This window comes from Anabrus simplex, chromosome 4, assembly GCF_040414725.1.
Source record: "Anabrus simplex isolate iqAnaSimp1 chromosome 4, ASM4041472v1, whole genome shotgun sequence".
Lineage (NCBI taxonomy): Eukaryota > Metazoa > Arthropoda > Insecta > Orthoptera > Tettigoniidae > Anabrus > Anabrus simplex.
The window spans coordinates 60036775-60051375 of NC_090268.1; the positions used below are offsets into that span (position 1 = coordinate 60036775).

The window sequence follows — 14601 nt, forward strand, 5'->3', positions numbered from 1 at the left end:
GAAGATCTTTGAAGGACTTTTTAACAGTTCAGCGCATAGTGTTGTTCCAAGGAACGTTTAATTCAGTTTCTTTGTGTGATGTATTTTCAAGTGTATTGTTGACATAATATTACATTCTATTACCACAGCAGATCATGTGCTTTATTTCATTAACTCGAAACTTTGCAAATACATCCGCGAGGATAGTAACGAACAACACCATACTTTGTACATTGCGGGCGGAGCCAGCGGGTAACTGCTAGTATTTTTATGATCTTATTCCACGTCAAACTGTTCTCAATCTCTATCATAATCGTGTAATTATTTTCAGATAAAACAAGAATGCAGTGTACAACAGCAGCTGTTACAACATGTGTTGTATCCGTCAAGCTCCAATAATCCTAACGAAAGCAGTGCTGTGGGATCTTCTGCAAGTTCATCTACGTCCTCGCGTTCCACTTCTCCAGTTGATAAGTAAGCTTTATTTCTATTAAATTTATTTTTAAAGCATGGTACATTATTCAGGTAACACAACTGGCAGTTTGACTAATGTAATTAATGACTCTCTTACGGGAGATTCATGGTGGTCTTATATTATCTTTGGGCAAGCCAAAACTCCTGTCCACTGCTCTTTGCCATCCACTGGTATCAAGCTAATTCCTCTATAATTATTGATGTTCATTTTACCCCCTTTCTTGTGTAGTGGATGGATTAGCGCACATTTCCAATCTTCCGGAATTTCTTCAGTGATCCAGATGTTCTCAAGAATCGAGTGGATTTTCCAGGCTACGCTGTCACCTCCTATCTTCAGCATTTCGGCAATTATACCATCTTCCTCCGGGGCTTTGTTATGTTTTTAGTCCTTGGATTATTTCTTTGACTTCTTCCAGTGTTTGGCGTTCTGAATCTTGATTAGATAAGGGTTTTTCAAAGGTGAGTTGTTCTTTAGGCGATTCACAGTTTAAAAGATCCTGAAAATAAACTGCTAGAAGTTTGCAGTTCTCTTGATTATTCGTTTCCAGTGTCCCATCTGGGCGTTTGAAGCAACGACCAGGTGCCTGATAATTTGATCATTCTTCTCTGAAAGTTTTGTAGAAGTTTCGTGTATTGTTTTTCGTAAAATCTTGTTCAATTTCTGCCTATCTGTAGTGTTCGTATTTGCGTTTTTCAGACCTGATAATTTTTTATGTTTGTTTCTGTATTTTGGTGAATTCCTGCCAGGTTTGTTCAGTGTTATGAGAATTCCAATTCTGCCAGGCTTTAGTTCTAAAGTTTATGGCCTTGTCGCAGGTTTCATTCCACTACCTATGTTTGAGTTTCCTGGGTAGTGTGCCAACATTTCGAGAAGCCTTCAAAAGTATGTCTTTGAGTTCCAACAAGTTCGAAGGATTGTGACTAGGAATACTTTCAAGGAAAGTACTAGTGTTCTGTTTGAGAAATTCGGGATCGACACGCAGGTTTTTGTTATTCTGGGTTTGGACCTGTTTGGTTGAAATTTGACCTTGGTTAAGGATAGATGGTGCTCAGAGTCAATGATCCCTTTTTTTAACTTTAACATTCATAATTTCTTTTTGATTTTTCTTGGAAACAGCCACATGATCTAGTTGAAATTCTCCCAAGTGAAAATTTGGGGATCTCCAGGTTGTTTTCTTGTGTGGAAGCGCCCAGAAATGTGTTGACATTAATTTGAGATCAAAATTTTTGCAAAAATCAATTAATCTTTCTCCATTTTTATTAGTTCTATTGTGCGCTGAGTATAGTCCTACAATGGTCCTGAATTTTTCTCTACCAATTTGGGCATTGAAATCTCCTAATAGAATTTTTATGTGATGATTTGGAATTGTGGCTGTAGTTTCTTCTAGCAGTTATTATTATTATTATTATTATTATTATTATTATTATTATTATTATTATTATTATTATTATTATTATTATTCCTCCCCTGTTTTCTTCACCTGCTCCTCTGCTCGTTTCAGCCATCCATACCTTGATCTTCCTCTTGGTCTCCTGCCTTCCAGTCCTATCTCGAGAATCTTCCTGGGTATCCTCTTCTCTATTCTCTTCATGTGTCCATACATTGTTAGTCATAATTTCTTTATGCTATCCTGCAGTGGTTTCACATGCAGTAGTTCTAACCTTCTCTGTTTTCCTTATCCATTTTTATTACTGCACTCGTAGTCTCTTTCAAATTTTCATCTTGCTGGCCTGGATACTGCTTTTCTTTCTTATTACCCAAGTTTGTGAAGTATGCCAGTACTAGGTATAGTACATCTGGTACTCTGTTGATGTTTGGAAGGAATCTTTATTTATTCCACACTAAGCTTCTAGCATTTGCAGAATCTTCTTCCTGGTTGTAAGCGCTATCTCACTCTTCTTTATACAATATAATATAATATACTGTAGTTTATTGCCCTCATGCAACATACAGTTGCAATACACAGTCAGATACAGTATGTAAGTTTCAGTTTACAAAATATAAATACATGTAACTGTTATTAAACACAGCATTACATATAAAATGTTTATCATGACCCTTTGGGCTATTAGTCTGTTGAATAGTAACAGTGTAGCTGACCATAACTACCAGTGTTACCTACTTATTAGGAATGTGATGACTTTCATATTTGCCCTTTGACAATAGCATTACTTTTTCTTCAACTTTAGATAGTGAATAAAAACTGTCTAATATTAGCCATTTGTTTAGATATGTTTTGAAGTTACTTAAGACATATCTTTTCACTGGATAGGTACCTTATTGAATAATTTAATCCCATTATATTTATAAAGATACTGATGTTTGTAAACAGATTGAATTTGTCAGTGATAGAATAATTAAAGTGTCAGTAAAGTGGAATGGAGACAAATATCCTGTAATCCAGGTCTATGCTCCACAATCAGGATGTTAAATGAAGAAAAAGCCTTCCTGTCCAACTTGGAAGAACACATGGATTGTGAAAATTTAGTAGTAATGGGAGATTTTCATGCTCAGGTTGGATCAGATAGATGGGGCTATGAGTCCTCTCTGGGTCCTCTTGGAATCAGGAATAGGACAACAGAGGGCGAAAATCTTCTAGAGCTTTGTATGATGAACAATATGGTTGTAACACTTAATTCAAGAAAAGGGACACACACAAGATTACAAGATACAGTTGGGACGATCAGTATGGAACTGTGATTGATTATATACTCACCGACCTAGAAGTTTGGAAGATTGTAAATGATGTCGAAGTAATTCCTAGTGAAAATTTGGATGGAGACCACAGGCTGTTGGTTGTAGATATCACAAAGAGAAGACCACGTAAAGTCAACAAAAGAACACCAAAAATAAAAACTTGGAGACTTTCAGAACCAAGGGTGAAGGAAATGTATCAAGAAAATGTTCGGAAGATGTTACCAAAAAATGATCTGAGATCTGCAAATGAGGAATGGGATAACCTGAGAAGAGTATTGGTGAAGGCAGCTGAGAGAGTATGTGGAAGGCAGTCAAATAAGAAAATCCAAAATAACTTTATTGTAAAATATTAGTTTTAGAATGTATATACATATTTGTCAATTCCTTGCATAGATATGTTTTCTTTTAATCTCAGTCCATTCTTTAACAGTTCATTGCTTGTCCAGAAACTTGTGGCCAGCAGTGTATGTCCTTTGTGTGGAAGAAATACTGAGAAAGAAAAAGCGAGACTGCTTTTGTAATTTGAACATTGCTGTGGGGGAGGGAGAGCAAAGCTATCGGCAAAAGGCTAAGAAATGAGGAATTTAAAAAATGGTGCTCCCTTCCTAAAAATAAAGATAAGGAAATAAGTGGTTCACAGAAAAGGTAGGCCTTTCAACATCAGAGTGGACTGAAAGTATCTTTTTTTTTTTCCTATTTGCTTTACGTCGCACTGACACAGATAGGTCTTACGGCGATGATGGAATAGGAAAGGCCTAGGAAATGGAAGGAAGCGGCCGTGGCCTTAATTAAGGTACAGCCCCGGCATTTGCCTGGTGTGAAAATGGAAAACCACGGAAAACCATCTTCAGGGCTGCCAACAGTGGGGCTCGAACCCACTATCTTCCGATTACTGGATACTGGCCGCACTTAAGCAGCTGACTGAAAGTATCAAACTGATGACAGATGTGGCTCTAGTAAGATGCTTATATGATAGAAGCCTGTGGTGAGATTGAAAATTTGCGTCATATTCTCAGCTCATTGCTTAGGAATACTCGCCATCACACAGTTTGTGGCCTTATTGCACAAGCCTTTCGCAATAACTGGTGGGAAGTGTATGAAAAAGTGAACTGCTTAGCTGAAAACTATATTCTAGCCATTGATAAACAGAGATCATTCTATAATATTGGACCCAACAGTACATCTAGAATTGGGCCAAAAAACAGCCACATGATGTACACTTCTGAGAAGCAGGCAAACTACGTTCCAGTATCAAACTACATCATGGAGAAATATCTTCTGAACTCTGTCACAGTCTACGGAGTGTTAGTGGGTGCAAGAGGTACCATATTGCAGATCATGGCAGAGTTGTGGAAGAGGTTTGCCCTCAAGGAAAGCTACCCAGAAATGATTGCCAAGGCAGCTGTGCATGGGTCCATGCTTTTATTTTTTAAGGAACCATTTATAATAAAAACCATAAAAATTGTACAATACTGTGTCTTACGGCAAACCTATCCTATGAAAACCTGTTGAAGGTCAGTTTCCTAAATAAAGGATTAAATTTATATATTATTAATATGTAGCTAAAAATGATCATAATAGATTGAAGTATGTTCTACATAAATATGGTTTTGTGAATGTTCAATTTTTATTTGAATTGCATTGTATATTAGTATTAACTGGGTAAACTGTATGATAAAAGCACAAGAATTTTATGAGTTTTGTCTCCAGATCATTCTGGGAAACTGGTCCTTTGTTAATAATCTTCCAGCTGCTTCTAGGAGCTTCCTCATCGCAGGCTGCAACAATTCACTAGTGTTATTTTTATACTCACTGCCGGCCTCTTCTACATTCTTGAAACTGTGCTGCAATTATTATTCCTGCTGGCATTCTTGCCTGTCTGCGTGTGTCAGCCTTGGTTGTCACAATATGCAAGAACCTTCCTTTTTCAGTTGGTAGTATGTATTGGTAATTTAAAAAAAGTATATATTTACTGGATAATGGATCTTAATTTTGGATAATCCACTAAGCAATACCTTATTGTATTTATGTTCTTTCCTTTCTTTTTATCCTTCTTTGCATCTAAAATACACATGGATATTATTTGTGAGGTAAGAGCTTTAAAAATAAATTGTAATTGATGTTACATCAATTGTTCATGATTCAAATCATTGAACTTGAAAATTAAGAGGTTTCCAAAGATCCCATGAAGATTTTTTTATTTTTTAAATTTAAATTTCTCTTAAATAATTTACCTGTGTAGTTTCATATATGATTGCCCCTACATTTGTGTATCATAGCTTACTCTTTCCTCCTAGTCCCATGACCCTTATTATTCAAGAATTTTATTTCATTTCCTTTTTCATTGCTGTATCATAATCTTATAATGCACTTATCCTCATCAGTAGGTTTCAATAAGCAAAAAAAATATATTTTTTCCCCACCATTTCAGATCAGAAGGACCGGGCGAGTTGGCCGTGCGCGTAGAGGCGCGTGGCTGTGAGCTTGCATCCGGGAGATAGTAGGTTCGAATCCCACTATCGGCAGCCCTGAAGATGGTTTTCCGTGGTTTCCCATTTTCACACCAGGCAAATGCTGGGGCTGTACCTTAAGGCCACGGCCGCTTCCTTCCAACTCCTAGGCCTTTCCTATCCCATCGTCACCATAAGACCTATCTGTGTCGGTGCGACGTAAAGCCCCTAGCAAAAAAAAAAAAAAAAAAAAAAAAAAAAAAAAATAATCAGAAGGTTCTTTGGTTTTAGTTCTGAAAGTGCATCCTGGAATATTCTTGCAAGCTCCTACTTGCACTTCAAAACAAACAATAAACCACCTATCTATACTCCCAGTGAACTTCTCATAGATGAGGATCTGATGTTTATATTCTGAAGTCCATCTCTTGAAATGTTTGAGGACTTTTTCTACATTGTTAATTAGTAACAATTTCAGTGTTTTTTTCTTGGTTTGTTTGCAATGTCTGTTGTTATAACCCATGCATTCGAGAAGCTGATGATGATTATTATTTCTAATAGTAAATCATCTTCCTCTTCTTTTACTACTCCTTTTCTCACACCTGTGGGTTTGCGGGTGCAAACGGCAGCACATGTGAACATGGCCCTGTTTTACGGCCGGATGCCCTTCCTGACGCTAACCCTGTATGGAGGGAATTGTGTGTTTCTGTGATGTTTGGTAATATGGTATGTTGACTGAATATGAAGAGGAGTGTTGAGAAAGACACACAAGACAAAAGACCCAGAAGAATTAATCAGAGGTGATTAAAATCCCCGACCCAGCCGGGAATCTAACCCGGGACCCTCTGAACTGAAGGCCAGTACACTGACCATTCAGCCAACGAGTTGGACAATCATCTTCTTTCTCTCCCAGACACAATTGTATTGCAAGTGCCAAAAGTTCCTTGATTATTTGGTTCAAAAAGTTACCTAACTCATCAACTTTAAAAAGTCACTTAGGATAATTAGAAAATCTGTATATGAAATATGATTAAATATATTCATATTTTTTGCAAGTTGTATACTAATTTAACCCTTTTTCAGTTCTAGTGAACAGAATCCTCATGTTGTTAAGGGGAGGAGAAAAACATACATTCCTCAAGATCTTCTCTATGTGAAAGCAGATGTTTGTCAGTCTGAATCTGTACCTGTAACTACACAAGCCAGTTCTCTGGAACAAGATTCAAATCTCATGCCACCACCCAGTAAAGCTATTATTAGGGTGCCAAGTGCTCCTGGCTCACTTAAGTAAGTTATAATTGGTACATTTAGTGTGACTTTTCCTGTATGATATGCTAAAATAATATATTTGCCATATTACTGCAAACTTTTTTAATATTGTAGATATTCTCCTTAATTATCAGCTTAAATAATAAGAAAAGACTTGCATTGACAAATGACACACAGTTAACATCAACTTATTAGAGGTACAGTTAAAATAGTAGGTTATTTATGCGCTGTAGAGTTCTGTTTTACTGATAAGAGCTGGCTGTGGGATATGGTTCATGTAGCTATAAGCTTCCATTTGGAAGAGTGGAGGTTTTAACCCCACCACTGGCAGCCCTGGATATGATTTTTTGTGGTTTCCCCATATTCATATCAAGCAAATGATTAGGTTGTACCTCAGTTAAGGTCATTGCTATTACAGTCTCAGTCTTAGCAGTGGATCATGAACTGTGAAACTACTTTAAGATGACAGACATCTCATCTGCATGGTAGTGATGGATCATACAGCTTCATAAGCCTCAAGTGTTAGCAGAGTTGTGGAATACTACAACAGGTTTGGCATTGTCTATAATTTCTCTTCATTGATATCTGCTTTGGAGAGGACTGGTTACGCGCATTCCTTTATGGTGGATTCTCATTACCCTGGACTATTGAAGTGTACAATGAGCTTGTGAACACACACATGGCATGCTCATTGGCAACATCTTACATTTGACAAGTTCAGCTTTTAACTTGGACTGCGTGATGGCCATATACAAATTACATGATTATCGTAGTGAGCAGTATCATGTAGTATGCATTCTTCAGCATCTTACTGGCCAAACACCAGGTGTGATGGTGTGGGATGCCACTGGGTGTCATTCATGATCTCAGCTGCTATAAATTGAAGGTAATATCAGCTGCAACTGGTACATCAGAGAAATTGTAGAGGCAGAACTCATAAACTGCCTTCAGCGCACTCCTAATGCTGTATTCCAGTAAAACTGTTTCCAAGCACTTATTGCCAGGAATGTTCAAGCTTACTTTGAGGCACTGTGGATATAGCTTCTTCTGTCACCTACAAGATTTGTCGCTTATTGAATATGTATGTGATATGGTCAATCAACAACTAACTTGTCAAGCTCCTCCAGGAGCCAGTATCAAGCACCTATGGACTCATAAAGCAGCCAGGCAAGCAATTCCCCAGGAAAAAGTCTAAGTCCTCTTAGATTCTGTGCCGTGATGTATGTATGTACAGTATGTATGTATGTATGGTTTAAAAAAAATCATTAACAGCATGCTCCATTACAGAAAGTAATACTACATTCTTGTATATACATAATCACAGTACTAACTAATACCCTAGTCCGGCCCCGCGGTGTTGGGGTCAACGCGTCCGCCTGTCACCCGGTGGCCCCGGGTTCGATTCCAGCCGGGTCAGAGGTTTTTTATTGTAAATGATTAATATCCCTGGCCTGGGGACTGTGTATTTGTGTCGTCCTTAATGTTCCTTTCCTCACATTCAACACTTTACACTTCCGCAATTACAGTTACACGCAGTTTCATAACATATGGTGCAAGTAGTGGCAAAAGATCTTTAGAGGTCGACGCCACGAACAAATAGCATTTAAAAAAATTAATACGCTATATAAAATTATTTACATATAATTTTTTGTCAATATTACACACTTAAACGCTATCTCATAAGATGTCAAATTTTATTTTGTTTACATATTTATAAAAAGCCTTTAGGCGTTTGTCGACTAGTTCATATTTCTCCATCGGCAAGTGGCCCACTGTCTTTATAACACTTCTACAAAGTTCACCTCTCTCAGAGTTAAGTATTCACCAAATTTCCTGTGGCCTGTTGTCATAGCTGTCATATTATGACAGGTTTAGTTTAATTTTCAGTCTGCCCCGTACGTTAGGAAAGTATTTGCATGATTTTGTTATGCTTCCATTTGTAGTATTTTCCCCACGTGCTCTCTCACAATTGAATGGTTTCCTCCCTCAGGTCTTGTTTGATTGTACAGACAGGTGTTTGACTGTACACCACTAAGTCCAGGTTGTTTGCAGCTTGTTGGCCAGATGGTCTGCAAGTTTGTTTCCTTCATCGGTAACATTAGCCTTGAGCCATGTAAAATGTATGATCCAGTTTTCTTGCTGAAGATATCGTAAAATACTTTGTATTTCTTCTATCAGCATATTGTGCTTTGGTAAGCATTGAAGGAGGAGAGAAGTTCAGAGACTAGAACTGGTGAAGAAGCCTTGTTCGCCTACCCATCGCTTAAAATTAGGGTTGCCATTCGTCCTGAGAAAGCGGGATTGTCCTGAATGTGTGCATGTGTTCCAACGTCTTGCTGAATTTTTAAAAATCCCTTAATGTCCTGAATTTTAAAAATCAGAGCAAATTATTTAAAATTTTGCTCAAATGTTTTTGAAAGGGAATGGATTTTTTTTGGTTGGTCATTCTGAAGCAGAATCTGATGTCATTACCCGACATCATGGTAACAGGCTTGACCTACCCTAACGCTATCTACTTTCACCTGTGAGCAGTGTGTTGAATAATAATGAAAATTATTTTGTATCCATGTTAGCTAGTAATAAATGCATTTAGTTTTTAAAGCAATGTAAATCCAGTGAGCAATATTCTGAATTGCTTAAATTGGCTCAGTCCTAATGCATGTGTGGAAAGATTTTTTTTCTTTAATGAATTCACAAATGGACAGATGACGGAAACAGACTGAAAGTAGAATCTGTTAAATCAATATTATTGCTGCCATACAATTTTAAAGAAATATCTTGGCAGCTATTTCAAAAATATATCCTCAAATGGCTAAGAGCTTAAACCTTTTCTTAGCTTAAAAAAAAAAAAAACTAATTCCATTTCTATCACCAGCAGGTTTCTATACTGCTTCTCTCTTCCACTCAGGCACTATTCCATAATCTTTAAACATAATTTTTTTTAAATATTGTAACCGCGGTTTCGAGCGTACACAAATAAAAATAATCAAATGTAACGTTCTTTCGGGACAATTACGGTTACCATAATAATAATAATAATAACAATATAGAAATAATATAATAATACTTGTAGTAAATAATATGAATAAGGAGGTAGAAATATGACGCAGTGGCGGAGAATTCATATAAACCAAATACAGGGAACTCTTACAGGCCTAAAAATGAGAACTAAGACAGGATGTGGAACGTGCTGGGAAGCCCTACTGAGGTCCATGGAAACGTATGACGTTATGGGGGAGAAAAGACTTATAAGAAACACCCTCTAGCTCAACTATATTAGAAATGACAAGAAAGTTTTACAAATTACAGTTCCACGACACGGAAACAAGACATACTTAAGTAACTTAACATAAAACTTGATTTAACAATGAAGGTGATGCTACATTAAAGGTATAGTTTAAAGCGAAAGTATTTAATGGATGAAAGAATAGAAACTACGGCAATTGGAACCTAGGGTAAACTCGGACTCATCAAATTAAACTTTTAAAATGACATTAAGCAAAGAAATAATGAAACACCAAAGGAATTAAACTAAATGAAACGAAACCAGAAAGCATTGAGAATAACATTGCAAAAACACTGAAATAACACTTACTTCGGAAAGGCAGGGGTTCCCGAGGGCAGCAGCCCTCGAGCGCGAACGCTCGCTTCGGCGGTCGGATGGAAAAGACGCCGAGCTCACGCATCATTTTTCCCAAGCCGGCAAGAAGACCGGAAATGGCCCGATTACAATCAACCAATAAGATCAAACTTACCCTAGATTCCTGGACCTTTTGCCAATAGGAAATCTCGTTACCATATATGGTAATTTTAACATCGTTAGCAATTACACAAGTTCTGGAACATTACGATTACAACACCAAAATTTCATCATAGGAAACCACACGTGTGGTACAGGTACAGGATGCTCCAAAATAAATCACCTTACAAATTTTACATCAGATTACATAAAAACTACATTTAAAAAAATCACTTCAAAACACTTCTGCATGTTGCAATGTTCATACAGTTCAATGTTTCTTGATGTTTCCATATTTAAAAAAAATTTTACAAACATATTTCAGTTACACAAAATTCCAGTAGAGTCCAGAGTTGCAAAAAAAATTAAATCCTTCAGACAAATAAAAAAAATTAAAATTTACATTTCCAAACACACAGTAGTTTCAGTTCTCCGTCCCACCAACCGGTGACAAATATAAGGAATCTAATATAGCATTTTTACTTCAAATTAAACGCAAATTTTTAACATTGTGTTGTATGTATTTATTTCAAGGGACTTCAAGAAAGGTTCAAATTATTCACAAATATGAATTAAAAACTTTTGAATTAATGAAGTTGTACTGTAATTATAAATGCACTTTTCCAGAACTGCGAACAAGCCTGATCCAAAACCATCCCCTGCATTAAACCGCAAGATGTATGAAAGACAAGAATCTACCTCTCCTCGGCCTGCTCGCCGTGCTGGTGTGCAGACTAATTTATTAGGAAAACCGGGATCAATGTAAGTGAGAGTGGTATTAATTGCATGACTTATATTAGCATGCTTTGTAATTTATTATTATTGTTATTATTATTGTTATTATTATTGTTATTGTTATTATTATTATTATTATTATTATTATTATTATTATTATTATTATTATTATTATTATTATTATGAAGGCATAGAAATATGGAAGAGTTTTTTTTCTAATGTAAGCATAGGTTCTAACTCATTACGAATACAGCAGATTCCCTTCGGGTTTTTTTTTTCTCTTGCGAGATAATTCTAGTCATTTGAATATCTTCGTTTTATGTCTGTATTCTCAAATTCTCATTCAGGTAACATACTGGGGATGGTACAGTATATTTAGGGGAATGCTTAATAATGGGGTCACTAATATTATTATGAGGAATGAAAGCTAATTGAATAAAATATATATTGTCCTTACTTTCAATGGAGATTGGTTGAGAAAGTCCACAAAAAAGGTGAAATTAATTATGGAAAGACTCCTCATTTACAAAAGTTCGGCCCAGCTGTTCCTAGAAATTACACTGCTGGCCATTAAAACTCTAACACCATGAAGGCTGTAAGCCTTCCCAGTTGGATTTATTGGACAGAGTATCCATCATACACACGATAGATTACTCTTACAGCTCAATAAGATGTATGCTATATAAGAAAATCATTACTGTGTGACCCCACCATGGACGAAAGTAACCACTGCTACACATTACCCCTTGTGAGGAATAGACATTTTAGGTCTGTCTGGGGTATCTTCACCCATCTTGCTCTGGAGCATGCCCAAAATTCATTCATTGCAGCCACGGTTGTACTGTGGCAGACCAGTTGCTGTCAAACCATGAACCACACGTTTTAAGATTTGGCGGAACATCCAATGAACATGCTGAACAAGGCAGCAGTGTGACGTGGTGATCAACCAGGAGCTGTCAGATGTGTCGTATGCTGTCATGCATTGTCCTGTTGGTACAGAGCCTCAGCCTGGCCCTAAAGATTGGGGACAACAGGCTCAAACACCTCCGGTATGTAACAGTTGCTTGTGAGCATACCAACGCTGCCTATTCCACCTATGTTAGAATCAAGCCTCACAACAGAAAGCAGTCATCTTGTAACACACTGGCGAGAAGGTCAGCATGAGAAAGAAAGAGTTGCTTTCACAAAATTCATCTTTGGGAAACCCAATGATAAAACATTCACTCATGAAACAGCAAATTTCTCTAAGACTTCCACGTTTTACTGCTACTATTTAAAACTAATGTATCCAAATCAAAACAAGGATATAAGGAAGATTGTTGCCTCTTGTGTGTTTTAGATAATTGATTACACACATACACAGTTATCCATTATAGCGTAAACAAGAGGCTACTTTCGTTTGAAGATACAGTTGAGTAGTGCAAAACTTTAATAGTTATTATTAAAATTTGTGTAAAACATAAAGTGAAGATTCAGGTTTTAAATTGTATTTTAATGAGTTATCACAAATTTGCAGGACAACAACAAAGAGTTTTATGTTACAAAGTGTACATTTAAATTGTTTTTTTTTTAATTCTTGAAGACTGACTGACTTATCCGGTGCTACAGTCCTTGAAGGACCTGGGCCTTGTCGATCACTTGTCTCCTCCAGTCATCTCTTGAAGCGGCCATCCTTCTCCAGTTCCGTATTTCTAGTCTTCTCAAGTCCGCCTCTACATAATCCAGCCATCGTAATCTTGGTCGTCCCACTGAGCGACTTCCCTCGGGCTTGGTGACTAACACCTTCCTTGGCACTCGCTGTTCCTCCATTCACTGCACATGTCCCAACCACCATAATCTTCTAATCTTTATATCTGCAGTTATTGACAGATTCTTACAGAGTTCATACAGCTCTTTGTTGGTCCTAATTCTCCAGCCACCCTCCTCGTATACTGCACCATATATCTTCAACACTTTTTGTTCCCATGCATCCAAAGTATTTCTTCTGATTTGCTGTGTAATTGTCCTCGTGTCCAATCCATACATAACTACAGGTTTTATAATCATTCCATATACTGTCAACTTCAGCTGCCTCGAGATGTTTGACGATCGCAACAAGTTACGGAAACTATAATAGCATCTGTTGTCTGCCGCTATTCTTGCCTTAATCTCTACTGGTACTACGTTATCTTCTGTGATTATTCCTCCCAAATACTTGAACTGATTTACTCTTTCAAACCCTTCAAACTGCTCTCTCCCTCTCCACCTGGTTTTATTTCTGGTGTTGATCATATATTTTGTTTTCTCCTTACTTATGACCAAGTCCATTGTAGCTGCTTCTCTTTCCAGAACTGTGTAGTTCTCTAGCAGGTACTTTCTATTCCTCCCAAGCATGGCTATATCATCTACAAATGCCATACTCGGGAACGTTCTGTTGAATATAGTGCCATCTAATTCGCCTGGCAGTTTGCGCATGATTCCTTCCAGTACCAGATTAAAAAGTGTTGGTGATACAGAATCTCCTTGTTTTAGTTGATTGATTGATTGATTGATTGATTGATTGATTGATTGATTGATTGATTGATTGATTGATTGATTGATTGATTGATTGATTGATTGGAAAATTATTGGTATATTTGTCATTTTCTTTTAATTTGCAATTGGTGTTGCTTAGTCATTTTCACGAGTCTCACCAACTTTGGTGGTATTCCCAAATCATGTAACACCTTAACAAGCCCCCTTCTATCAACACTGTCATAGGCTCCCTTGAAGTCCACATAAAGTTGGTGAACCATTACGTTGTACTTGTAACACTTCTCCATTATTATTCTGAGGGTGAACATCTGGTCCACTGTTGCTCTTTCATCCCTAAACCCACACTGATATTCTCCTATAGTGGCTTCTGCATATGGTTGTAGTCTCTTGTTCAATATCCTATCAAATACTTTGTATGCTGCATTAAGCAACGCTATTCCTCTATGATTATTACACTTTGTCCTATCACCCTTTTTATATATTGCTACAATAATGGCTGTGTTCCAGTTTGTTGGCATTACCTCGCTTCTCCAAATATTCTTTATCGATCTATGCATTTCCTTTAATAACTCTATACCACCATACTTGAATATTTTACTTGTTATCTTCTCCCACAGCTCTATTATTTCTCATCTCCTTTGCAGCTTCAGTTACCTCTTCCAGTGTTGGTTCTTCTTATTCATAGTTGTCCTGTTCTTCCCCCTGTTCCTCATCTTCCCACTCCTGGGTTTCATCCGATTGCAGCA

General features: G+C 37.1%; 1 protein-coding gene across 2 annotated transcripts in view; it reads left to right on the forward strand.

Moving 5' to 3' along the window:
* Window positions 1-14601, forward strand: part of Klp31E (kinesin-like protein 31E) — a 580309-nt gene that overhangs the window by 389583 nt on the left and 176125 nt on the right. For both annotated transcript variants that reach the window (XM_067145074.2, XM_067145075.2), the window contains 3 exons: window positions 311-453; window positions 6682-6885; window positions 11234-11368. In XM_067145074.2, the coding sequence (XP_067001175.2) occupies window positions 311-453; window positions 6682-6885; window positions 11234-11368 (482 nt within the window). The remainder of the gene's footprint in view (window positions 1-310; window positions 454-6681; window positions 6886-11233; window positions 11369-14601) is intronic.